At 40.5% G+C, this 27,426-nt stretch overlaps 1 protein-coding gene across 1 annotated transcript in view; it reads left to right on the top strand.

Moving 5' to 3' along the window:
• The window catches only part of Suclg2 (succinate-CoA ligase GDP-forming beta subunit), a 257,860-nt gene that overhangs the window by 147,247 nt on the left and 83,187 nt on the right, over positions 1-27,426 (top strand). Inside the window, exons 7-9 of the mRNA XM_005364918.3 lie at positions 1,703-1,799; positions 11,335-11,496; positions 14,544-14,686. Of these exons, the coding sequence (XP_005364975.1) occupies positions 1,703-1,799; positions 11,335-11,496; positions 14,544-14,686 (402 nt within the window). The remainder of the gene's footprint in view (positions 1-1,702; positions 1,800-11,334; positions 11,497-14,543; positions 14,687-27,426) is intronic.

Genomic DNA, 27,426 nt, shown 5'->3' with positions numbered 1-27,426 from the left:
GACAAGAGAGGTGACATTTCAACTAAATGAAGCTATGAGAACCAATCCATATGGTCATTATTTAAGTGATAAATATAATGAATGGTAGTAGAGCTACACAATTAAATATGATCCGACAATTAAAATAATGTCCTGTTTATCCTGGCAGTGAAGGCTTCTATTAATAAGGATAGAGGCGTTTGTTGTTTTGTAAAGATGGAAAGTGTGCATCTTAGTATGTGCATAGAATGTATCTCAGACAAAACAGATGCTATTGGTGTCTGCCTTTAAGGATCTGGAAAGCTATGCTTGCGAAATAGAATGATGAGAAACCTTGATATACTGAGGAGCTTTATAAAGTTTATATCTGTTACCTACTCATAAAAATGTTTCTAGTAAAACGATTCTGACTTGGACCGGTATACTAGCAAATGCTGCCATCCCCACTGCCTAGGGCGGGTGAAACAGAAAGGCCGTGAGTAAGTTGGGGTTCAGTCTGGGAACCATCTTGAATCCCTGGCTGAAAAAAAAAAGACTTTTTAGCCTTACACATTGGAATCATTCCTTTATTTATGTATATCAGATTTCAACCAGGATTTTAGAAAATTTTCACATAGACCTGAAATAGTTAAAATTTAGATAGTTAGTATAAGATCCATAGAAATGCTTTAGTCAAACCTGCTTTCATTATTGACTCTAGTATGAATTTATATTTAGGGATTTCATTCGTAGGTATTGTAAAAACTGGAAGAGTTAAGACTGAAGGAATAGAAAGACCCCTTGGCAAGACAGCTGCTAGCTGCCCAGCTACCTGGAAACTAGCCCTACAGGTGTCAGGTGCTCTGTTATGCCAGTAAGGACAAGGTCAACGTGACTCCGATGGTACACACTGCAGGGCTGGCTTGGTTGATGAGAAGTAAAACAGAGCCAAGAATGAGTGCCACCCTGTATGCAACCTTAGCTGCACAGGCTTGCCGTCTTTGCTGTCAGTGTGCATGCTTCAGGAGTCATGATGACTCACACATGTGCTGCCCCAAGCTCCAGCACTGATACGGCCCAGCCTGCCCTGATGCGAGCAGTGAGGACAGGTTATCTGAGAGGAATGAGTGATAAATTGGAGCCATGGTAATATTAGAGGGCTTGCGTATGCACGCTCTCTGTGGTCTTTGCCTCCAGGACCCTCTGAGTCAAGTGGGAGCTGCACGCTTCTGTGGCTGCTCTCTTTGAGACTTTCATCTTTTTGCTTCACGGTTTCCATCAGACACTCAGGCATTGCTTTGCAGATTATGGGCTTGGATTGATGAACATAATAACCGTTTATTCCAGCATAATAAGGAAAACCTTGTCATTATAAACTCTCAAATGCCTGTTTACCTTTTTACTTAAATGGAGCCTGTTTGTATTAGTGATTGTAGCTTATACAGCAGTCTAACATGACTAACAGGGACATGATAATTCACAAAAGGATTAATGGTGCTTTTAGGCTACACAGAAAATATTTTGTTTTCTTAATAATGGTCTCTCTTAGTTTCTGGAGGAAAGTTGAGCAATCTCTTCTAATGAATAGCAGTGGAAATTAAAATAATTATGTTCTTCAATTTTCCCTTCAGAAAATATAACTGAAAGTAAAGACATAATTTTCTAATTTTAAGATTCTGTTAATGGAGCAAAATAAACTTTCTTGTATTGCTTGGGTGTAATTCCATCTCACTTGATCACTTAGGCGGCCGACCAGATTAAAAAGCTGTATCATCTCTTCCTGAAGATTGATGCCACTCAGGTGGAAGTGAACCCCTTCGGTGAAACTCCAGAAGGACAAGGTAACAAACAGCAGAAAGGGAGAAACACAAATGAACTTTTATAATCATGCATTTAAACTGTAAATTAACATGCAAGAAAAAAGTCTGCAACAGCAGCAGTAGTGTTGCCTTCATTTTTTTTCAGTAATTTAATTTCAGCGCCTTTCAGATGCTCCCATGATGGTGCTCAGTGTTTGAGCATTTGGGTTTGCTGGAGGCAAATGCCAAGCCTTCTTGAGCTATTTCCTTCCTGACTTTAACCACCTTTAGTTCTTGCATGCAGACACAGAACCCTCATTTTTCAGCAGTTGCTGCTGATAGAATTTGGGTGTGGGTTTGCATCACTTTACTTGGGTTTAATAACTTACTCCTAATTTTTTCTGAACTGTTTGATGCTCTTGAATTTTGCAAACTTTAACCTCACGTCCTAAATGGGATTTCCACCATCTTGGAGAAGCCCCTATTCTGCAGTTAAACACACTTGCCTTATTTGCTTTAGGTAAAGGAGATGTTGGGGGGATGATTTCTCTTCTACAGTGACTTGTACCACTGTTTACTGTTTTATGCCTCACAAATACCACCAATGCAGGATGTCTTTACTAGAGATGCATTCATAGCAAAGGCTTTGAACTTCGTGGAGCAGTTTTGAGGAGTAGGGTGGTAGATAGAATAGCTCAAGCCAGAATATAAGTGCCACAAACTGACTTTTTCCACGCATTGTGAACACTGGCTAAACAGGATTTTGCAGCTGAACAGATACAAGGGGTTGGAACTGTATGTGTGGACACCATCGTGAGGACCATGGTGTTTTTCCTAAGAAGAGGTTTTGGAGTCACATTCAGAAAACTTTAAAGACTTTGTTTTTAGAACCCAGAAAGACCTCAGGACAAATGTATATTCTCCATCCATCATATTCTGACTACAAATCTGCACACTTTGCTGGCCAAGATTCAAATTTATAAAAAAGAAAATCTTATATTAATTAAAGTGGTAAAAATCATACCTGTATTATATACTGATGAGCTGGGTTATACATCCAGAGTGAGACACAGAATAGGTCCATCCCCCACATTTCATGCAAAAGAATATCCTCTGCTTGGCCAATATTAGAAATTTTCAGGAAACCCAGTATCCAGCTGATGGCAGGTTCATGTTTAAGGAAGTTGGTATTGCATGGATATGGTATTGCATGGATAATCACCAGGTTGAATCTGTGCTAAGTTGTGTATGTGCAAGTCATGTTTATTTAAGCTTGCTTTTTAAGATTTATTTTAAATTAATATTTATTTGCCTGAATTAATATATGTGCATCACTTGCCTACAAGTGCCTGTAGAGGCTAAAAAAAGAGCCTATTGGTTCCCCTGGAATTGGAGTTGGAGGCATTTGTGAACTACCTCATGTGGTGCCAGGAAACCATCCCTGGGTTCCTTGCTGCAAGGGCAGCTTGTGTTCTTAACCACTAAGCCATCTATCCAGCTCCTCAAATTTAATTTTTTAATTGCCGAGGCTATAAAATCATCACTATTTTATATAAATAATAGGAGGAAGAGTTGCAACTGCTTTTTAACCTATGTGCCAGGTACTGTGATAGATTTTCACAAACATCCCTGTAAAAGTAAGAGTAATTATTCTCAACTTTAAGCATGAGTCTTGATGGACAGCTAGGACTGCAAGATGGGATGGAAACCCTTGCCTCTCAGTCCAGTATGCATGGTTGTCCTGCCATGCCAGACTACCTAGAGCAAGCTACCTATGGTGTTGTTGTTGTTTCTGGTTGTTCTCTTTAAACTAGCATTTTGCTTATTAGATAATGACCCAGAAATAGTCCCACGTTTTGAGAACACCAGTCACATGCATGCTGAATGAGACTGAAATGCATGCAATTCAGAATTGAAGGCTGATACTCAAGTAAGGGAATTTATTATAAAGACTCTTAAACGTATACATTGGCTGTGCAGGTCAGTAAACCCAGCCTCGGAGAGTCTTGACTTCCAGAGCATCATAGGCTACAAAGCATGACCTTGTCTTAAGAGAAGACTGAAGCAAGGGCCAGATGGATCCATCAGGAAAGTGCTTTCTTTGCAAGCAGGAAGATCTCAGTTTGTTTCCTAGAACTCAACAGTAAAGACAAAGTAGGGTGTAGTGGTATTCTTGCGATCCAGCATCGGGGAGGCTGGGACTGGGCATTTCTGAAGCTCACTGACTACTTGGTGATTTCCAGGGTTTGCGAGAGACTCTGGCTCAAAAAGTAATTGGAAGGTACCTAAGGAATAAAGCCTGCGGTTGTCTCTGGCCTCTACATTATGTGCTATCTTGTGTATACAGATAAATAATCTTAAAACAGAATGCAGAAAGGGAGGAAGGAAAACTTCCTGTGGAATAGGATGATCGTTTTGCTTTCATACTATTATATTCGCCCTTATGATCTGGCTGTAGGGGGAGGGGACTACCCGAGGACCTTCCCTTGGAAGGCGTTCACAAACTTTATGAAAGCTAAAGTTTGCTTTTTAATTAATAAGAGCGAAAAAAAAATCCATGAATGTTTTTAAGGAATCATCACAAACCACATTTTGTATGTACCATTCATTAAAGCACAAAGTCTTACATGATATTTTTAAGACCAGAATTATCTTTAGCTATTAATTTGTTCATTGTACCATAAAAGATTGGCTATTGAAATATAATCACAATTAAGTGAGAGTGTTGGTTTATAACTCTAATGAGCAGTAGTCAAATTAAACCCAATTAGGAAATGGTGATTAATGACTGACTATGTAGGTTGGGTCTTCATCATTATCACAGTCCCTCACAACAGTCCTCTTCGTAGGAGCTGTATGTGCAGTCATTGAGATCTTAGCAATGTTGATAATATTTATAAAAAAATAAAGGTATGTACCACCAAAAAAAGAAAAGGGAAAAAAAAGCTATGTATCACATGGACACTTGGACTATCTCTGTGTTGGAGACTTTCCTTCTTGTCCTATTGCTTGCTAAGGAACATTTTTTTAAAAAAATTCACTTTATTGTTCATGTCTTTCCACAACATCCTATTGAATGAAAAGCACTGGTGTCATTAACATCAAAGCTGCTGAGTCGCCCTGGGAAAGTTTGTCGTGGAGGAATTAGTCTAAGAACAGTTCCGTCCAGTGTGCTTAACAATCTCCTTCAGAGGGTGCTGGGACACTGAGTTTCCCGAGCTTTAATGACTCTTTGCTAGGAATAGAATGGTTTCTAGTGACCTACAAAACCCTTTTAACCTTGGCTTAGTTGTTCTTTACCAGCTCCTGCGTGGGTTACTTTTGCTCACTTAACTTGAAAGTTTGGATTGGCTTGTGCTCCGCAAAGAATGAGGCTTCTTTTATTATTCACGGAGCCCAAATTCATTCATTCAGCTGGAGGAATCAAATAGCCGTGTTTTCTCTGAGTTGTTCTAACTCAGCCAGACTCTCTGTGCTGGCAGCAAAGATGATGCCCAGTGTTTACTCTGTCCTGCCAGCAGCCATAGAAAGCCCTTCACCTGGTTCTCATTAGCCTTGTTTAGTCACATGTCCAGCCTAGGCCAGTCACTGGTCAGTGCTCACATGGTTTAGGAGAAAGGTCATTCGGTTCCTTTTGAAAAACAGAACAATAAGGTGAAAACACCTCTACGGGAATGGCTCAGCCTTTATTGAAACAAAATTAAATTGTTGCTTCTGTGGTTAAATCAACTTCTTTCTTCCCTGATTTAATTGTAGTAGCAAATTAATTCAGTAAATCTGTAGCCACATGAGAACAATTTTTTCTTACAGATTTATGTAACTGGCTGTCTATCCATTTCTTTCATTTTACAAAGTCACTCTGGGATTCTGCATCATGTTTTATGTCTTCTCCCCTCCCCACCATCTATGATCACACAGCAGTTACTGTTTGGGGGTCCTTCAACAAGATAACCATATCTCTTGCCAGAACATGTTTGTCAGAAAGTTGTCACAGCTTGGCAATATTGATTTTGACACCTGCTTGGTAAGTGTAGGGAGGTGGTTAGCCGTTCTATGGTGCATGGCATGGTCTCCACCATTATGCTGCCAGTCGGCTCCATCTGGAGTTGCCTCCACTGACTGAACTAAGGAAGTGAGAACCCTTTAGAACCTGACTGTGTGGCCCAGATTCCTTGAGAATTCTTCATGCTAACAAGTGCCCATGTTGTTAGTGGGTCTCCTCTGTTTCTCTCATTTTACACAAGACTCTCTTTTCATGATCCTTTCCGGTTCTACACTCCCCTCACCCCATCTTGCCTCCTAGCTATTTTCTCTTCATAGCAACTGGAGAAAAGTTCTAAAAAGTATACAACTCTCATAGCATCAATATTTAATGGAAAGCGGGGCTCCTTTTAAAGCATCAGCATTTTAAAGGTGGCTTGGCAAGGCACATTTGAATAGCACATTGTGGTTATTTATCACAAATCAACCACAGCACATTGCTTCAAGACAGATTATTTTCCAAACTAATTATGACAGTCGTACGTCCTGCTGTTTTTCTGTTCCCTTTATGTGCATGTCTCCCTTCTGAAATGCATTTTTTTCTTTTGTTTGAGTCAGTGACACATTGTTCTGTTGGAACTCTGGGGTCAGAGGCCTCTCGCTGCCCGTCATGCTCCCCATCAACGTGACTGAATTAGCAGCTTGCAAAATCTCACAGCACTCAACAAAACAGCACAACACCCTGTGAATATAAGTGCCTTGGCTTCCTTTGATATTTGTTCAGAAGGAAAATTCATTTGTATAATCTATCAACCATGTAACAATATGTCTTTGATGGTGGAAATTGTTTTATAAATATTAATAGGTATGTTTTTTTCTCCTTCTTTGTACACAGACTGACTTTTTTTTCCCAAGTTGAATTTTCTATAGAATTGAGGTTGTAGGTATGTGACACTGAAATTCTTAATGTCTGAGCCAAACTCCATACCTCTGCAAACACATTTTATCACAGTTGTTTGTTGTCTTATTAAGCGAGAAAGCTAAGGTTTGAGCAAGCAGGGCAAGTTGATTTTATGGGTCTGCTGTTGCCATAGACATGCATCCACCTGTGACACAGCAGCTCTGCATGTACTTGGAAGAGCATCAGCAGGGAAGTCATCACGTAAGAGTCCATCAGTACCCAGGGCTTAATCTCGTCTTTATGTGCAGTTTTTATTGTGTTCGTTCTCTTTTTTCTTTCTTCTTGATAGTAATACATACTTAAGCTAAGTATGTTTTTGACTATGCAAGAATATTACGGATGTAGGCATTTTCCAGTCTATTGAAGCAAGATATAGTTGTGCTGAGAGGTGTATTTAAGTAGGGATTACTATAAAGTCAGTAAACGTATGGGGGTTTGTGGACCTTGTGGTCTGTACTGCAGTTGCCACTTTGGCTTTTGTCCTGTGAAGAAGCCTTGGACAATATGTAAGTGTATGTATATATGTACATACAAATCATACAAAATGAACAGGTGATGAGCTGGCTTTAGAGACATTTGCCACCCCTGATGCAGATCCTCATATGAAACTCTAAGCATCTTTAGCCACCATATGCAAAAATTTATAATTTGAGGGTCATCAAAAGCCTCAAGTCCTTCAGCTAAAACTTGCCTGCCATGACAGTTACACTGTTAAAAATGCTAGTCATTACGAATCTTGCTTTGAGACAGTTGTTCTGTGTCCAGATGAGTGCTGATCATGTACAGCAGGGAGCCTGTACTCACTTCACCTCCAGGAGACATTCACTTATGTCTACTCTAAATAGAAGTCTAGGGCTATTAAAGGAATGAGACAGGCTCTAGTAATTTCTGAGATAAGAAGAGAGTTGTGTAAACTGAACTACAATAATGGGAAGTTGTAGGCATGCAGCAGCTGCCATGTTGGTGATTGCATTCCCTGTGAGGATGGCTGTCATGCATGGTTTCTCCAGCCAACACCAAACAGTACCAACAACTCTGATCCTGTTTATAGACGAGGGCTCTGAGCTTCAGAGAAATCATGTAACCAGAACTAGCTGCTTGGGCAATTCAGCACTATATCTGTGTCCTTGTTTTTCTATTACTAGACTTCAGCACAGACCACTTCTGTGATCATTTCTCTGGCACCAGCTAGGTATCCTGTAATTCAGTTTAGTTCTGACACTATGCCTATAGTGAAATCAGAGTCACATATTAAGAGTTCTATCTCACAAACTGATGCCCTCCGTTGATGTCAGTCACAAGTCTATTTTGGATACCTTTTTTTTTGTTTTTGTTTTTTGTTTTTTGTTTTTTGTTTGTTTGTTTGGTTTTGGTTTTTTTGAGACAGGGTTTCGCTGTAGTTTTGGAGCCTGTCCTGGAACTGGCTCTTGTAGAACAGGCTGACCTCGAACTCACAGAGATCTGTCTGCTTCTGCCTCAAGAGTGCTAGGATTAAAGGCTTGAGTCACCACCGCCTGGCCTTATTTTGGACATTTTGACCAGCTAGTTTACTGCAGTGTTCTCACAACCTGCTTTTCCGTTCTGGTCATTTGTTACAATTTCTCATTACATTCTGGGAAACACTTTCTACTGTTGTCAGATACAAAGGAAATGTTAAACTATTTTCAGGATATTCCCAGAAGGGTAGAGTTCTGTATCAGGAGACAGAGCCAAAGGCCAAGTATTAGAATCAGAAGATGCACCCAGTAGCTCCATTGCATAGAAAGTTTACAAGGGTTTTAGGACCTCTGTGCCAGAAATGGGGTTTGAAAACAGCTATCTTTTCTATTTGAACCCTACACAAACACACACACACACACACACACACACACACACACACACACACATTTTATAACACTGGATCACCACCTATTTTGTAAAGCTTTTAAAGGTTCTGACTCTCTGGGGACACGGAGCATAACTGACAGAATAGTTCCGTAGGACATTTGAAGGCTATATCCACACCAGTTTTTCTGCCTGCTTCCTGGTCTAACTTGGTGTGAAGAATCACTGCCACAGCACAAACCAACTGGTCAACCACACCTCACCCCAAGGATGGCCAGACATCATCAGAAAAATACCTCCTTCCTTTTTCAAGTTACTTGCATCAGGCATATTGTCATAGTCATATAGAACTAACTGAACAGACCAAAGTATGTGAGACAGACAGACAAGAGAGAGACTGAGGCACTGAGACCTTTATGCTGTACACGGGTAGGCCGCACTGGCCTTGAACTTGAAATCCTGCTAACTCGGCCTAAGAGCTGAGTTTAGTGTGTCCCAAAAGGCCTACCTACAGGTATGCCTTTTTAACTAACTGTGCTTACTTAACTTTACAGTTACGCAGTATTTTTAGCTTCTCAAAGCTCTTGGATCTACACACATTGATCTGTTACCAGACAGGGAGCAACTGGCCAAGGGCCACTGTGGGTGCTGCTCTGTGGTCCCACAGTCCTCCTTTTCAAGCCCTGGGTTCCATGTTGGGTTTTCAAGCTGGTCATCGAACAGCAAGCCTCTTTCTGTCCTTGGTATATGCCTCATAAAACAAGACCTTCTGAAAATTGGCTTTGCAGGCATTTGGTTGGGACTGCCTTCTGAACTTTGCATGCATCTCCATTAATTATCCTTTCTCTGGAGCAGCTTGCAACTGTATTCTTTGAAATAAGGGGCAAAGTTTAGCTTGGAACTATTTTGATTTACTGGTTTATTGATCTTGACCAAGAATTCTTTTATTTTGCAAGTCTTCACTTAGAAAGTCAATTTGATAGCCTTTGCCCATTCATTTTGAAGGTGTCACTTACAAGTAATCTTGCCAGTGAGTAATAGGGGAGCTAAAATTACTAATAAATTAATTAGAATGTATTTATAAACCCAGTGGAAAGCCAAGAATGAAGTTGCTTTTCTATTGATTATTATACTGGTCATTAGCTGCTGAGAAAGCGCCTGTGCAGGGACCACAGAACAGCGGCTAGTTCCTTTGTAATTACAGGATTCCTTCATCACAGCACACTATTGTGGAAAGTAATTACTCATTCACTTCATGTATTTATCGTGTGTGGGCAGTGGCTGGACATTTGTGTCAAAACTAGGGACCTAAACAGGTGTCAGCTTTCATGTAAGATTTTATTTTGTCAGTCAGTACTCATTTATGTCAATTTTGACCTGTTCATTTTTCTTCCAAGTCTTCCTGAATGTAAATCTACCAGTTCTGCATGGACCTGCTCCAAGTGCTTACATCATGTGCCAGAGAACCTACAAGAAATCTCCCTGGTGCCTATGAGTTCAGGGTTCTATAACGCATCAGTTTTCGTTTTTTTAGGAAGCAAGTAGAGTTAGCTGGCCAAGGCCGTTGCTTTTCTGAGAAGTACTGGGAAATGATGGCTCCCATTTCACAAGTGAAGTTCTCAATAAAACTCAAGGAAACGGCACAACATCTTAAATGTTTGACCAACGACATCTGCTTGTTAATATCTCAGATACAACTGGAGAATGCCACAGTGGCACAGTGGCACAGAACACAAAAGTTTCTGATGCAAGGGAGTAAACATGCTGAGTCCAGATACCACAGATGCTGTCCTCTTTCCCAAAGCCACCCCCTACGTGTCCTGTTTGCAGTCCTTGTAATCAAAGATGCTCTGTGGCTTTTGCTGGGCACACACTGGAGGTACAATGTGGAGGTTCGCCTCTAGCAGAGGATGGAGACGGTAGTGCCGGAAATGTCTGGTGTCTTAGTGTTGGCAGACCCACTATGCCATAAAAGACATACACCCAGGTTAAGTAAGGCTATAGACTGGAGATTGCTTTCCCTATTCTTTACAAGTGAGGAAACCAAAGGCCATGATGAATTGAGGCCATGTTAACAAGGGTACAGAGTTAGTAATGTCTGCTCGAAGTGGTTCAAAGTACAGATTTCAAGTTGTCTCACCCCCAAAAAAGCTAAAAGGAAAGAAAGAAAAGCATCTGTCAAGGGACAGATAGGTAAATTTGTTTCCTACAGTTGTCATTTTAAAATGCATGTGTATGTCAAAACATCATGTTGTATACCTTAAATATTTTTAATTCTAATTAATATTGAGAGGTAGAAGGTTAGGAATCACATACTATAGTATATATGCAACTCAACATTGTCTTTCATTAAGGCCAGAAGTGCGAAGAGAGAGTAGTAAGAGGGTACTGCTAAAATACAAATTTTACATAGGATGTCAGGACAAAGGACAAAAGAGAATTGGTATAATTACTGTGTTTTGTTTTTGTGTAAAAGGAAAAGGCAATGCTCACCTGCCAACTAACTAACTACAAGTGATGCAGTTATAACCGTGACTTCGGGGTAGAGGTGTGTGTCAGCTTGTAGCTTTAAGTGGGTGCTGGTGACCTTTGTTGTTGTATTACTGAGTAGACATTGACAGGTGTGGATTACTGTTATCATCGCTAGAATGCAAGTCCTCTCTGAACAGGGCCCTGTCCTTTTGTCCTAAAGGTCAAGGAAGCACTGGTGGCTTCCCTGGCTATAGTGTGAGAGAATTAGAATGCCTGCTGGACAGAACTCAGGTTATAGACTATTGAGACTCAGGTGTGGCCTTTTTTCTCTTTATGCAGTTGTCTGTTTTGATGCCAAGATAAACTTTGATGACAATGCTGAATTCCGACAAAAGGACATATTTGCTATGGATGACAAATCAGAGAATGAGCCTATTGAAAATGAAGCTGCCAGATACGATCTTAAGTACATAGGACTAGACGGGAACATTGCCTGCTTCGGTAAGTACTGATGCCAAGTCTGGAATTTTATAGGATTTCTGAAATGCTGTTTACTAATAGCTGTGAAAATAGGTGTTTTCTTATATTGTCAGGTGAAAACAGAGTCTCCTCTCCAAATCCACTTTGAATGGCGGTTCCTGGTTTAAAGCAGTTTCTTAGCCCTAGCACTGCTGAGCTTTTGGATTGGATAATCTTTTGTTCTTAGGGATCTAGATAGGATATGAGGTTCAATAGTGTTCCTCTCCTCTAGAGATCATTAAAGTTGTGAAAAAGAAAGAAACAAGGAAAATGCCCAGATGTTTCCAGGTGTCTATGTGTACAGCAGAACTACAAAATAGAGCTGCTAAGTGGCTGGAGAGATGGCTACTTGGTAAGTGCCTGCTGTGCAAACATGAAATCTGAGCTTGGATCTATGGCACCACCTAAAAACTGAGCATGTTGATATAGTGATATTTTCAGTTCTGTAGAGGTAGAAGATAGTTGGATTGAGGGGACTTGCTGTCCTGCAAGTCTGGCCTATTGGTGGCCTCTAGATGTACTGAGAGACCTATCTTAAAAAATGAAATGGGCAAGCAGCAGAGCAACACACCCAGTAGCGACCTCTGGCCTCCAAACACATGTGTACATGCCCATGTGCCTATACATACTAAAAGAACCATGGATCTCAACTTGGTTTAGTAAAACTCCCAGCTTTCTCTAAACATTCAGCATCATATGCCAGGAACTGTGGAGAGCTGGGCTCTGGGCAAAGCTATTCTTTCAAATTATTCTCCTGTGCTTTCTGTGTCTGTGATGTAACAGTCTGACTAAAGAAACTTAGGGGTAGACAGTTTATTTAGCATAGAGGCCACAGTCCATCATTGAGGGAAGAGAGAGGAGGAACTTGAGGCAGAAACCATACTTGCAAGCTCAGTTGCTAGCTCATTACTCCCTTATACAGGCCAGGGCCACCTGTTCAGGGAATGGTGCCACCCAAGGTGGACCCTTCTAACTCATCAGTCACACGCTTACCCACCAACCAATCTGATCTGGACAATCCCTCAGTTTAGACTCTTTTCTCAGGCGACTATAGGCTGTGTCAAGTTGACAGTTAAAGTTAACTAGGGCACAGAGGAAGGAGCAAAGGACATAAATTCTAATCATTTCGCTAACATTTCAGATGAAATGGTGACTACTTGCCAAAATGCTTAATTCATTATGCCAGTTTATTAATCAAACAACGGGCTCCATCATTGTCATCTAATTTAGTGAAAATGGCTTATGCAGCTGAGATCAGAATGGGTCTGTAGAGGCAATACAATTTCAGTTATTGTCCACGGCTTCTAGTGCTGTGATTTATTTGCTTCCAGCTTAATTGCACACGACTGTGTTTCTGCTAGAAACAATTCATTGCACTAGAAACTGAGGTCTTCATCTTAATGGAATTAAAATAAAAAAGATTTGTTGCTCATTAAACAACACTATCATTATATTAAGAATTGAAGAGACTTCAACAGTTCACTGTTCAATACAATGGGAAATGCATCTGATTACAATTGATACCTAAAGCTTCTGTTTTGTATGGGAGGCTCTCTGAATGATGCCGATCATTCAAACCCTTCTGGCCACAATAAACTAATGTGCTCCAACATCTGTAGACATTTGGAAAGGGGAACAATGTAGGGGTCTGTTTACAACAAATTAAATACAGATGTTTCTGTGTGAATGTGTCTCACAGACTCTCAGTAAAACACTTCACAATTCTTGAAACTCTTATTACACATACATTCTTTTTATGATGAACAAGACATGCTTAATTTGCTGAGCTTGGTCCTTGGTACACATTAACCCACCCCAGGATACAGGTCCCCACTCCCTATTTTTATTAGTGTCCTCCACTTTGATTAAGGTAATCACAATTCACGGGGCTTCTTGGGACCACTGAAGGGTCAGAAAAGGTAAAGGGTGTTTTACCTTGAGTGGTTTGCTGAGTTGTGACATCCCCAATCCTTGCTACCCAAGGACAGTCATTCTCTATAATTAAACATAAGAAGCAAAAGAAATTGAATTGATCAATAAGAATTAGCTCTGGAAAGCAGAAAATCAGTGCTAAAATGCCACTTCAGTTCTGAAAAGGCCCAGAAGTTGTCCTACCTTAATTCTAGTTTTAATACTGTGTTAGTAGTTAACATCTTGTATGAAGTTTTGTTTTAATGTTATGTGTGTGTGCGTGCATACACACACAATGGCAAATGCTCCCCAGGGTTCAGAAGAGGGTATTAGATCCCTTGGAGCTTCAGTTTCAGGTGGTTGTGAACCTAGATGCTGGGAACTAAGTTCAGATCCTCTGGATGGGCAGTGCATACTCTTAAGCACTGAGCTACCTCTCCAACCCCTTACTTTTGCTTTTGCTTTTGAGACAGGGTTGAACTATGTGCCCATGTTGTCCTGGTACTTCTGTGTAGCTTGGGCTGGCTTGAATTCATGTGTAGCCTGCTTTAGCTCTCTGAGTTCCAGGATTCCCATGATGTGCCACCATGCCACTGCTTCTTACGCTGTTTACAGAAGAAGCATCAAGGGATGCTGGCTTTCGCTTTGTTGTTTCTCCTTTGAGTAAATGTCCATGAAATCATCTAAAGATGCATGCCTACAGCAAGTGAAGAAAAAGCAGAATCCTGAGTAGTTGGGTTAATCACAAAACAGCATCTCCATAGAGACAAGCTAAGTGTCACATTTGACTTAATACATTTGAATAGCTCCTCACAGCTTTTATTCTTTTTGCCCATTCTCTTACAAGGAGCTTTCCAGAACCCACAGCCAAATTGGTTCCTCCCATTAATTGTTTCTTTGATTTAAATTGATGATGCATCCTCTTCATTCCTATTTTCTTATTTATTCTTTGACTACATGCATTTTGATTGTTCACCATAAATGGGTATGAGTTTATAAGTTGCAGTCAAGGCACAGATAGGCCTGGAAATGATAGGGCTCTCATTTGGCTCTGAGTGTTGCACACCATTCTCCATGCTGATTGGTCTATCCTACATCATGTGCTATTTGCATTTCAGTGAATGGGGCTGGATTAGCCATGGCTACGTGTGACATCATTTTCCTGAATGGAGGGAAGCCAGCTAACTTCTTGGACCTTGGAGGTGGTGTAAAAGAAGCCCAAGTCTATCAGGCATTCAAACTGCTCACATCTGATCCCAAGGTAACTCCTCTTTAGCAGGTGTATGGCACAGTATTTGACCTTTGGCTTCCAAGTGATGCAGCTTGGCACTTGCTGCTAAGCATGAAAAAACCAGCATGTATTTTGCAGCCTCAGGTACAAATTGTGCTGTCTGTTCTTTGTAGTACACGATAATTTGTCTTTTGTTTGGTTAATGAGTTATAAGAAGCTCCTGGATCTTATTTTAGAAACTATGTCTAAAAGTCATGGGAAGTGGAACAGAACACAAAAGGCAGTGTGTCAAGCAACGATGTGCTGTTGATTGGTGTGCATTTGGGTAATTGACACCAAACCATTAATTAGTCCTCTGTTTACATGATGTAGAACTCAGCCTCACATTCCTTTGAAAGGATCTTGAAGATATTACCAGAGTACTAGAAATTTATTGAATTATACAATCACACATCACAGTATATAATGTATGTAAGAAATAATAGCCTTACTGTTTCTGCATGTGGTTTAATCTCAATCCTTTCTTATGACAGTTTGTAACATACAGATTAAATAGTAAATGACAGAATGTAGCTTTCTAGATTCTGTTGTTGATTTGTGTAAATCTTTTCTTTTTAATTTGATTGTAGTGGACTGGAATGTAGCCCAGCTAGGGGTATTGCAGGCATTTAATGAATTCTTGGTCAGTTCATTGCTTTGCTGTTATGTGCTTTCTTGGTTATCAAGGGACAACTTTGACAAGGTTCACTTCTGACATAGGATGCCTTAGATTTTTTTAAAGTTATACTTCTCATAGTTTTTCATTCTCTTAACTGGGCTTGGGGCTAACTCTATATGCCATAATCATTTGTATTAGACCTCATTCAAGTAGTGTTATCTCAATCTTGTTAGAGTATTTAATATTTTTGTTGGTTACTAAATTATTTCAAAACTTGAAAATTTAGATCATCACCCAGAAAAAGTAATGAGAACAAAACCAGAGCTGTCTCCCACCTCCACCAAGACCAGCATTACAGCTCGCTTCATGCGGATGCCTCTCATTAAGCAGTGTACTGGTAGTAGTCTGTTTGGCCTGTGCAGTTCAGTTCCATGTGTGCGGTATACTTGTCAGTATTTCCTGTGCCTGATTGTTTTCCAAGCATGGTTTACCTTGTAACTCTTTTCTTCCCATTCACTAAACAAATGTTAATATGTCATTAGCTATAAGATGTACTCGGTTCGTCAATGTTGTCCAGGAATAGCAAAGCAATGCAATCTAAGCCACTCATCCATCAAAGGTATTTGGGGGTTACCAGAGGCTCTCGCATCCTCTGTTGTCTCGCACTTTTCCTTCGTACTTCCTTCTGAGGGAAGAATTATTTTCTTCCTAGAGATCCCCACATGAAGTGCACTCTGTAGGTGCCACTAACTTGTGACACATAGCACCTGGCTTCGTGACCCACAGGTATCAAAGGACGATGGTTGGGATAAAACACTGATTAGTAGCATCTGTGAAATTCACTTATACTAAGGATAGAGAGTGGCCAAGGGTTAAATCTACCTGGACAAATATCAGGACTCTTCTTTGGAACTTTTTATTTATTTTTAATCTTATTTTTCTGGGACAGGGTTTCACTGTGTTGTCCTGGCTGTCCTGAAACTCACTATGTAGACCAGACTGGCCTTGAACTCACAGAAGTCCACCTTTCTCTGCTTCCTGAGTGCTGGGATTAAAGGCGTGCACCACACTGCCCTGCTGAAATATCTTTTCTTAGTAGCTGCTCTTGAATTTTAACTTCATAAAAGTACTGGAATTAAAAAAAAAAGACTTGCAAAGCCTTTTTTGTTTAAATAATCTCTTCAAAAAATTTAACTTTACCTTATGGAATATTTTTAAGTGCTTGGAGCGTTTCAACTTTTTTGAGATTGGCTGTCATCCTGGGATGGATAAAGGGATGTGGGAGGTATTTTATTTTCCTCACACTATATGGGGAAAATGAATGCATAGCTCATCTCCCAGGACCTTTTTCCAAACCTTGAAATTCCTAAGCTGGTTCAAAAGCATGGAAATGTAACAGATGATTCCAATCCTGGCTTTGGTTCATGCAAGTCAGAGAATGGCGAATCCAACAGAACACTGCACACGGAGACACAGAGCTGATTTGATTCAGCAAAGCAACAGCTTGTAGTTTGGCAGTGATTATTTCTAATAGAGCCCTGTCTATCTGCCTAAAATAGCACTTTCAAGGGCCCACAGGTAATTACTTCAAAGGATTGTCTTGTTAGATACAAGAATTAATCAGTTACGTTCACAGAAACTCAGAATTACAAATGGCTTATTAGTGTTAAACCAAACCCACAGTCTTAACACCTGTGTATTTGTTGAATTAACGTAACTTTATTGGTAAAGTAATAAATACGGCATCATTCAAAGAAATAGGACAGATTCCCATGTTTTTATTCACAATGTTAGCCATAGCTCTGAACTTTACTTTTTTTTTTGGCTTGCCTAGGAAGCCCAAATGATTGCTTTCATGTGTAAACATCTGCATAACAAATTGACATATTTGTTTATAACATATGAGACAGAATTCCTCTACTGACCTGTCTAAACGAAAAGTCTTCAAGATAGCTCACCTATTCATTTGACCTCACATGAAATTTATCATCAATATTTTATTATTCCTGTATTTTTCATCAGGGCCCATGTGGAAAGAAAGGCTGGAAGATGCCAGTCTCATCTTTATTTTGACTTTCAGAGCTCTGAGCAGCTTTTGTAAATCCAGGAGGACATATAATAGAAAGGGGAGCTTTGTTGTAAGCTGTTAAGAATTTGGACACATTTCAAAGAAAAGTACTATATAGAATGTTGTCCTTGGGTTTTTGTTTTTGTAAATTGTGCTTTGGCTTATATTTCTTTTCTTGAGTTTAGAATGCCAAATACAACATCTGGCCCATGTGAAGTTTCTGGTGTAAATGAATAAAGCAAAGGCTGGTTGGCACAGTTCCATCAATAATCCTTGGCTAGCCTGCATTAACAGAGTCTGTTGCCCTCTGGGGCCTTCTTCTGAGAAGCCAGAGTAAGTGAACGGCATTTCTGAAGCACCTGGCTTGCCTGGACCATGCTTCCTGGTTTGGTACCAGCTTAAGAGCACCTCTTCCAGAGCCTTCAGCTGCCAGAAGGAAATGTGCTGCCAGGAAGCCAAAGCCTTGTCTGAGGAGAGAGCTTTCCTTCTGGGGCTCAGCAGCCAGGCTGCCAGTGGTTAACCCGTCTTTACTGCTCACTGCTCTGGAAACTTGGGCATTTTATTCAACTTTGCTGTGCCTTGGTTTCTTCTCTTGTAGAATGCGCTCACTAAAGAGGGTTGCTGGTTATAAGAATTGAAGTACATCATTCTCAGAAACTACAGCAAAGTGATTTGGCTGCCTGCCTGTAAGTCAGTATTATAAGTAATCATTTACTTGCAGGCCACTGTAGACAGATTGCCTGTCTACAAGTGAGCATTTCCTCCTTAGGTCACTGAAACTCTTGCAGGAGTTTGTTTTCTTGGGTAGTACCCATAACAGCTGCCCCATACTCTTCCTTAAGAACTGTTTGGAAATAGTGTTTTCACGTGGACTGAAAAGGTTAAAGTATAGGCAGTCATTCGTTTTTCTTTGTTTATTTTTAACTTTTACACAAACTTTTTTCTTCTGTGTATTCCCTGTATAAATGATGGGTTTGTGGGTGACATTCTCCTGTGTACGTATCCTGTGCTTTGATCCTATGTACCCTTATTTATCAGCTGCCATCTGTCCTCCCACTTTTCTCCTTATCTTCCCACATAGCCCTCTATTTTCAAGACTTTTTTTTTAATTAGGTAGGGATTCCACGTATGAGAGAAAAAGTTTTATTTTTCTTTCAGAGTGTGACTAACCATTCATAACATGATAATTTCTATCCATTTCCCTTTTCCTGCAAATTACCTAAAATTTGAGTCTTTAGATGATAAAATTCTATTGTTTACACCATGTATTCATACAGTTGTCTGTCAATGAACAGCTCTGCTGCTTCCTTGCCTTGGCTATTTTACACAGTACTGTAGGAGGCGTGAGTGTGCAAATATCCCCGTGATGTGCTGAGTTAGAGTCCTTCCGGAATATAGCGAAGAGTGTTACTGGAAGGATTGTAAGTGGCTTTGTTTATCAGATTCCCAGAGTCAGGCAGCCATTTTTTATTTGATAGTCTGCCTGAGCATTTAGTCTAGGAAAGATGCTCGTGTGCCTTTCAATCTAAAGCCCATTATCTACTCTCCTCTTCTTTGCACTTAGATAATCCACTTATTAAAGTATAATTGTAGGGACTGGAAAGATAGCTCAGTAGTTAAAAGCACAAGCTGCTCTCCCAGATGACCTAGGTTTGATTTCACACACCAACGTAATACCTTACAACCAGTTATAACTCCAGTTCCAGGGGATCTGATACCCTTTGCTGGCCTGTGTAAGCACCAGGCAAATACATGGTGCATAGACATGCATGGAGACAAAATACCTATACACATTAAAATAAAAAATAAGTGCAAGCCAATTTTTACTTTTAACTGAAACATAGAAATTATATCTATTTATAGGTATTTGACTATTCAGTCTACACATGCAGTATGTAATGAATACTGCATAGAATAGTTGTTTTATTGAATCATTTTTTATTCCAAAAATGGAAAACATTCTGCCCTGGATTCTCTTTTCTGTCCCTTGCTGACACTGGTTTTTCTGCTGTCTTGAATGCCTTTTACATTTCTTTTCCAACCAAATCAAGCTTCTGAACAGACCCTTCCCTCCACGACACCTTAGGCTCATTCTATATTACCTGATGTACTTTTCAGGGGTGTCTGTTAGCACTGCCATTGCAGGCCATTCTTAATGGGGCATTGTCTGTTTCTGTGTTTCTTGCTAAAGAGAAGGCTGTCCTGTCCTCTATGCTTCTTATAGTTCATATTTTATGTTACGTGCTTTTACTGCCTCACCGACTCAGGCATACCTTCTGAAATCTTGTCATTAGTCCCAGCATGCTCAGTAATTACTCACCTTGTATGTAGAAGCCTTTACGCTGTTGCACAGAAAATAGACCGCTAATGAAATTATGATGTCAAATAGATTGGAAATGTATAATTATTAGAAGAGCTAAGGTTTTTTTTTTTTTTTTTTTTTTGTTACCCTCTTTGCACCAAGAGACTTGTTGAGTGTAACAACAATCAAATAATGGCCAGGAGTGGTGTCAAGACTGCTTGACTCATCAGAATAATAACAACAATAATAATCTCATATGACAGGGTATCTAGAAGTGTCACCGTTATTGTAAGGTATTAGTCTAGAGTCTAAGAAGCTTGATAGATGAATCACTAAATGTGAAAAGCAATCTTAGGAAACGTCTTTCATCTGTGATCTCTGGTTTGCTCAGGCGCAGTGGATAGATGTTATAATCTGTTGAGATGATCCTCAACGATGTGGGAAGCTAGAATACTCAACCGCCCCTTCTTCCTTCTCAACACTTCCCCTGACTACTGCCAGGGAAGGTCGTCTTGTGAGGGAGCAGCACGTCTGAATAGTTCTTCCTAAAAAATGTCGTGGCTCATCAGCATTCTGAGTAGTCATGTCTCTGTTTAGGATGTCCTACACACAGCATACCTTTTCCATAATTAGTAAGTTGGAAAAGCACAGGAAAGCATAAAAATGATATCTGGGCATGGTGGCATCCACCTGTAATCCTAGTACTTCAGGGGGAGAGGCAAGAATATAAAAAGTTCAAGGCTAGCCTCAGCAACATGGCAAGTTCAATGCCAACCTGGCTTACAGGAGTTCCTGTCTTAAAATTAAATACATATATACATGTATATAGACTTTTTAAAAATACGTAATATTTTTGATATACATGTAGTACTACAGTCGTCACTATTATACAGTCTGTTGCTTTTCAGTGTTTTATGTTTTTATTTGTCCTATAGTTGTCAATATTTTTAGTAGCTAACTGATATCTGTGAAATATAAAAGTTTATTTAGTTTGTTCATTAGTTGGCATTCTGGATGCTTCGACCTTCTTTACATGCATAACTATACACACAGCTCTGATTACTGATGAGTTCCTATAAGGTTAAAGACAAGAATATATAGAGAGATTCAATAATTTTACACTTACTGTTGAATTATGTTCATCTTAGTTGATAGACTCTGGGGCCTACAACCAACAAAAGGAGGGCCCATTTCTCCTCATATTGACCATTACTACTATGGTTCTTAACTAACATGATTTTCTTTTATTCAGTATTTGCCTTGTCTGTGATACGCTTGTTTGTGGTTTTTACTGTTTATGCATAAGGGAACTCATTCTTAAGTCACCGCTCTACACAACAATTTTTAATACAAGAGTATATATTGAGATTATTAGAATGGGCCTTTGCATGTATGTTGAGACGTTTTTCTCTTCCTGTTTCTTGTTTTTGAACACAAAGCTTTTATTAAGGGTTTAAATTTGTGAAGTTGAAATATGATGCTCTCCCACTCTCTTCTCTCAATAAGTTGACAAATCTCTGAACCATATGAGTATTGTGATGATGGAGGAGGTCATCTATCTATTTGTTAACTTTCATTGGCTAATAACGAAACTGCCTTGGCCCTTTGATAGGACAGAAAATTAGGTAGGCGGAGTAAACAGAACAGAATGCTGGGAAGAAGGGAAGTGAGACAGATGCAATGGAGCCAGCCGCCAGGACAGACATGCTGAATCTTTCCCAGGAAGCCACCACCTCGTGGTGCTACACAGATTAATAAAAATGGGTTAATCAAAATGTGAGAGTTAGCCAGTAAAAGGCTAGAGCTAATGGGCCAGGCAGGCAGTGTTTAAAAGAATATAATTTGTGTGTTGTTATTTTGGGGCATAAGCTAGCCAGGCAGCCGGGAGCCAGGCGGCAGGAGCGTGGCCCGCTGTTTCTTCTACATTGTGAATTAAAGTGGCTTGACCCTCTAGCTTTAATAATGCTCTCCTTATTTCCAAGAAACATCTTGTAACTAATGAAGGGGTTCCTGTGCCGTGCAGTGCAATGGGAACCCTGTTCCCAGCTTAGTTACCTTCAGTGCATGTGATTCCTAATTTGGAAAGGGTCTGATGCTAAGTTTATAAGGGTGGTAGTTATGTACAATTCCACAACACCTTTAAAATTATATAGAAGTATATAGAGCAGTCAGAATGCTAGTCACTGATGTTAACTTTACAACCAACGTCAAAGCAGACATGCCTCTGCTTTCTTGCCGTTTTCTAAACGCCATACACAATGTCCTTTTCATAGTGTAGTGCCATGCTAATGGTTTGTCCTCTTTCTTTTTTTTTGTACTGGAGATTGAACCCAGGGTCATGCACGTGCCCATAATAACTTTATTACTGTGCTGGCCCCGGCCTTTTAGCTGTTTTTGTCTTCATGTTTGTAGGAGCTAATGTTGACCTCCAAATATCATGTTAAAGTGGGGTGTAGAGTCCCCCACTTTAACATAAGTTCAGTACTTGAATCAACAATACACCTGTTAATAAAAGTGACTTTAAATAAATCACATCTAAAACTAATTTGAACTGACCAGTTGACATATTGTGATCAGGGCCTCATTGAAATCTCTAGTGCTGTATTTCCATAAGAGAAGCCGTTCCGTGGTTTGGTAGACGGGATTGTAGGAATTAATGTGCAGTGTCTGGATAATTATGGGAAGCCCTTCAGAGGAAGTAGCATCAGTTACCCACATTATCTCTCTTTGCGGGGCCAGTTATTGAGACAGGGTTTCTCTGTAGCTTTGGAGCCTGTCCTGGAACTCACTCTGTAGACCAGGCTGGCCTCGAACTCATAGAGATCCACCTGCCTCTGCTTCCTGAGGTTAAAGACACTGCTGCCTGGCTCTCACATTATCTGTTAATGAAAGAGAAATCAGGCAACCCCTAGCCTGAATGTATTTTTATGTATAAAGTTTTAGTTGTTTTGCTTGGTGAAAAAGTTTTAGTTTTCCTCTTTTAACTTAAAAAGTGATCTTATGACTTAGGTCCCTTCATTTAACACACACACACACACACATATGTATATACATACATATATATATATATATATATATATATATATATATATATATATATCACATCACTAACTTTTTATAAATTTACATTTCCTATTAAATATATACGATTTGAAGAATGTCCTTGACTTGATTCACATTACACAGCCAGCTACCCCTTGGTTGAGTTTTCTCCTGGTGTATTTGTTACATAGTAAGCACCCCTTAAGTTCTTTGTTGATCTTCTTGACTGTCAACTTCCGTTAACATTAATGCATTCTGACTAGTATTGAAGGACTGTTATTTAGAAGATATTTAAAGAGGCTTGATATCAGAAAGCTTCTCAGGAAGAGGGCAGTGAAGTTAACCAAGTGTGGTACTATAAGTTGTGCTGTTGATATTTCTGATTAAATAACAGTGGAAGTAAACATAACCGGGGCCACTCTCGTATTTTATGTGTTTATGACTCAAAATGGACTCCTAGCTTAGCTTCCTCAGTGAGCTTGGGGCTAATGGTGGCTTATTTGTAGCTGTAGTCCAGTCACTATGAGTTAATTACCTAAGAACTCCTGATCGTGCTGTAGCCCCTGCCTGCCTTCTAGCTTGCCATGGTCCTTGTGTCTATCTCCTCAGAGCCTTCAATGTGAAGAGGGGAGGTGGAGAGAGAGTCCCCTGCACTCTTGCCGCTTTCTTGCTAGGCTTTGAAATGGCATTTTTGCTGACAAGAGTCAGGGAGTTTCTTTATGCATTTTCACCACTCACCCCAGGTGAATTTCTAAGTAAGTGTCTTTACTCTCTGTAGCCCGCAGTGAGTGTCATTTGATGTTTATTTGTGCCTCTCTCTTCCCTTTCCCACTGATGCTGATGATTCCCAGTCCTCCCCACTTAGTTATCTTTCCTTTTTACTTGACCTCTCCAGCTGTTTTTTCAGTGGACTTTCCTTGGCTCCATGTGCTGTCAAGTTCTTCCCTGAATTTCTCTTTCTTTTCTTTCACTTTGTTCAGTCATATTTATATATCCTAGTATCTCCTGCTCCTGCATGCATACATGGAACATGGTAAATTCCCCAAAAGGTCTTTTCAGAACAATTGGTATTGTCAGATCACATTTCCTTATTGCCAAATCGGTCATCTAGCTAACTGTTGTCAGCACAATGGAATAGGCTAGTGTGGGCCACAAGTCTAGAGCTAGACTCAGCCCAGCAGAGTTAAGGGTGGGAAGATGTCTTGACAGAGAGGATGGGATGACCTCCTGTCTAGTAACCAGAGACCATGTATGACAAGTGTTCAGGGGGGGATTGTGGAATCTGCAGGGCCAGATGGGTGGAGGCAGAATTGCCACGGACTGACTCTCTTGGAGATCGAAGACCGAGGGAGAACAGGGGTGAAGGCTTAGGAGAACCCAGGATTCGGCGAATGACAGACAGACACAACTCTAATGAGATTTGAATCTGCTGCAACTTTACTAAAGTTCTAGCATCACTTTCAAGAGATTACAGAAGGAAGTTGGCAGACATAAAAGTTTCCATAGAAAAATGATTACAGACAATTGATTATTCTCAGCAAGTCTTGTGGTCAGGGCTAGGTGGGCGGAGCTTTTCTTTGAAATTCGTCTCACACCACTAACCAACTGTGCTTTCTCATGGCCCTAAATCATATCTGCCCTCAAGGTAACCAAAGTAACCCAAACACCATTCTTCAGGATTCCACCCCCAGGGTTTGCTCCAATATTGAATGGCTAGCTTCATGTTATCAAGAATAGCCTGCCTTTCTTTTCTATCTAAAATGCACCAGGGGTTTCTCATTCTGGCTAGCCTTTCCATAAATGGTAACTCATGCCATTCCATACATTTCCCTTCATAATTCACCCATCTTCTACCAAATCTCCTATCATGAGCCCTTTCTGTTCTAGGGTATCCATAAATTCCCCCAGAGATCGAGCCAGAGTCTTAGTCATAACATTAATGGCCTGAATCAAGGGAGGGAACTGATGCATCAGTTCCTCCATATTCAAGGAGCCGTTGGGAATGTTTTCTGGTTCCTTGAACAGATTAAGTTTTTGTCAAGAGAAAAGTAGAACAGAAGAAAGGACAGCAGAGTCAATGAAAGAACCCATCGCCAGGAACAAAGTGAACGAGGTCGTTGAGGCTAATCAGGCACCACAATTCTAGCAGACTGCCAGGGAGCCGCCGGGGCCAAGCTTCAGGAAGCACGAGCCCCTCATTTTGAGATGGCCACCACATGAGAGGCATTTTGTCACACAGGCGAGACAGCCGTGGATGTGACACAGAATGGTGGAGGATGGTAGAAGACAAGCATCTAAGCATTGGGAGGAATCCTAGGCATGATTAGGGGTGATCTGAACAGGCAGCTAATACCACAACCTCCAGTCTGTACTGTAGGCCTCAAAATTGAAGCAAATAGAAAATTTGGTTCTAGAGAAACAGGCTCCAAAAAGGTACCGCGTATTAAAGAAGGAACTCAGCCATGGGTGCAAGTTGGATACCAATGAGTCAGGGGTCATCCCATACTTAGAAAGACTTAACTAGGGAGAGGGTAAGTATTCTCAAGCATGTTAGAGAGCAGGTCCTCATGTTATCAGAGTTGTTAGGGCCAGAGCTTGGGCCCTGGCAGTCTTAATGCCCTCAGTTCTGCCTCCTTTCCTTGGTGGTTCAGTTACAGAAACAAAGTAATAATATAAACAGAAAAGGGAGATTTATTCAGTGTGGCCACATTGGGAAAAGAACAGAGATCCAGTGATCCCAGCTCTCTAGGTATTGTGGGGTAGTGACATAAGGATGTGGTTTAAATAGGGAGCCAGGAATGTGCATAACTGAGCTGTCCTGGTAAAGATGTGGTTTTTCCCACCACTGATCCATCATTGTCTTTACTCCAGTCTCTTCTGCAGGGTGATCTGTCAGATTGTCAGAAATATGTAAAATCTCTTTCCAGGAGAGAAGCTAACACTCTGCTGATATCGGGATCCCAGCCTTTCCTTCCTCTTAAAATGAGACTCCTAAGGAAATCCAATTCCTTGGGATCCATTGCCTCAATAGTCTGATAGCCAAAGGGAGGGGTGCAAATTTCCCTTTAAAATATTTTCATTCCTATCAGGACAGTTACATTCAAGAGCCCCAATGTCCATCAGAAATAGCCCTCCAAATCCCCGAACACCCAAAGGAATAAGAAGCCACTCCGAGCTGTAAGCATAAACAGTGTAATCCCAGCGATCAAGAATAAGGCCACTACCACAGTTTAAAGCCACATTTGAAGCAATCTTTAATTAAAGACTGGCCAGGTGGATGGGTTTTGGCCAGATCCACACTCAAGTTCCTGGGAAATGGCCCAGAATCAAGTATGAGAAGGGCTTAAGAAGGAAAACCTTTATTCATTGTATTTTCCATCAAGTCCAGTCAGGGGCAAGTGTACATCCTGATGTATTTCCTGCCTGTGCACCTCCTGTCCACATGTGGTCAAGCACTTCAGGGGCATATGGGTCAAACAAACGTGTTTAGAGGAGTGAAAAACTTGTGGATTATCTCCCATAAACAACAGCCTCAAGCATTTCAAGAACTGTCTGTCCTTGGTTAAGGGGCTTGCTGATCAGAGGCATTTTTGTTTCATGATCTCTTAGGCATAGTAACTAAAACTTAAAATGTAACTTTGGCCCTTACAACAGGATCTGTTAACTATATAGGTATGTCAGTCTCTCTGCTGGGCACTGAGGGTGAAGCCGTGAAGGAAGAGAAACCTATTCCCTCGAGCTGCCACTGTAGAAAGGAAAGAAGGACAAAAAAGCTAATGAGCAAACAAATACCTAATGGGAAACAGAACCGAATAGAGTGGCCAAAATGATCAAGTGTAAAAATGATGATGGAGCCTGTTATCTCCATAGGCTTCCATAGAAAGCCCTCTCTGGTAGATGCCCTGGTAAGACTGGAGCTACCAGTGAGTCTTCCTGCCATGTCCTACTGGGAGCTACCCCTCCTTTCCTGCTCATCCTGGACAACAGGGCTTGCTGTATTGCAGACCTTTGAAAAAAACAAACCAGAGAGGGGAATAGTTGACACTGCAATTTTCATTCTAATTTGGGTGGCTCCTGTCTTGCAGTTAGCGAACGTTTTTCAGTATGCCTCATTATTTTATCTGCTTTTTTGGGACCCTCTCCTGAGGCTGCTTTTTTACCTCCTTTAAGGTCTTATGAATTGGAGCACATCGAGTGTACATGCTAGCATTCCCAAGGGTCAGTTGGCATAAATCCTAGTTAATTATTTTTCTTCCTGCTTATCTATAGTTTCTTTCATTAATCGTTAGATGTAAGCATTCTCAACACAACCCTTTCTTGCAATTAGAACTCAGGAGAGTTTTCTTGAGCAAACACTTAGGTAACTGTTTTAATGCTCTGAGGCCTTAGGATCAGAAACAATGAAACAGTAATACTGGAGTTTTAACCCTTGACTTTCTAGATTTATCTTGCTTGAGACCAAAACAAAAGTGATTTAGAAACTTAAGTGCATCTTTGTGACCCAAGGAAGCAGGTTTAGGACAGTATTTGATACTTTTCTTCATGTGGTAACCTATCTTCAGTGATTGTATGGAGTGAATTTCCTATTAAAAGTCAAAGCACGCCTTTAATCCCAGCACTCGAGAGGCAGAGGCAGGCGGATCTTTGTGAGTTCGAGACCAGCCTGGTCTACAAGAGCTAGTTCCAGGACAGGCTCCAAA

Source organism: Microtus ochrogaster, unplaced genomic scaffold (assembly GCF_000317375.1).
Source record: "Microtus ochrogaster isolate Prairie Vole_2 unplaced genomic scaffold, MicOch1.0 UNK1, whole genome shotgun sequence".
In the NCBI taxonomy this organism is placed as follows: Eukaryota; Metazoa; Chordata; class Mammalia; order Rodentia; family Cricetidae; genus Microtus; species Microtus ochrogaster.
Note: the sequence above shows the minus strand (reverse complement) of the source record. Positions and strands in the feature narration are given on the sequence as shown.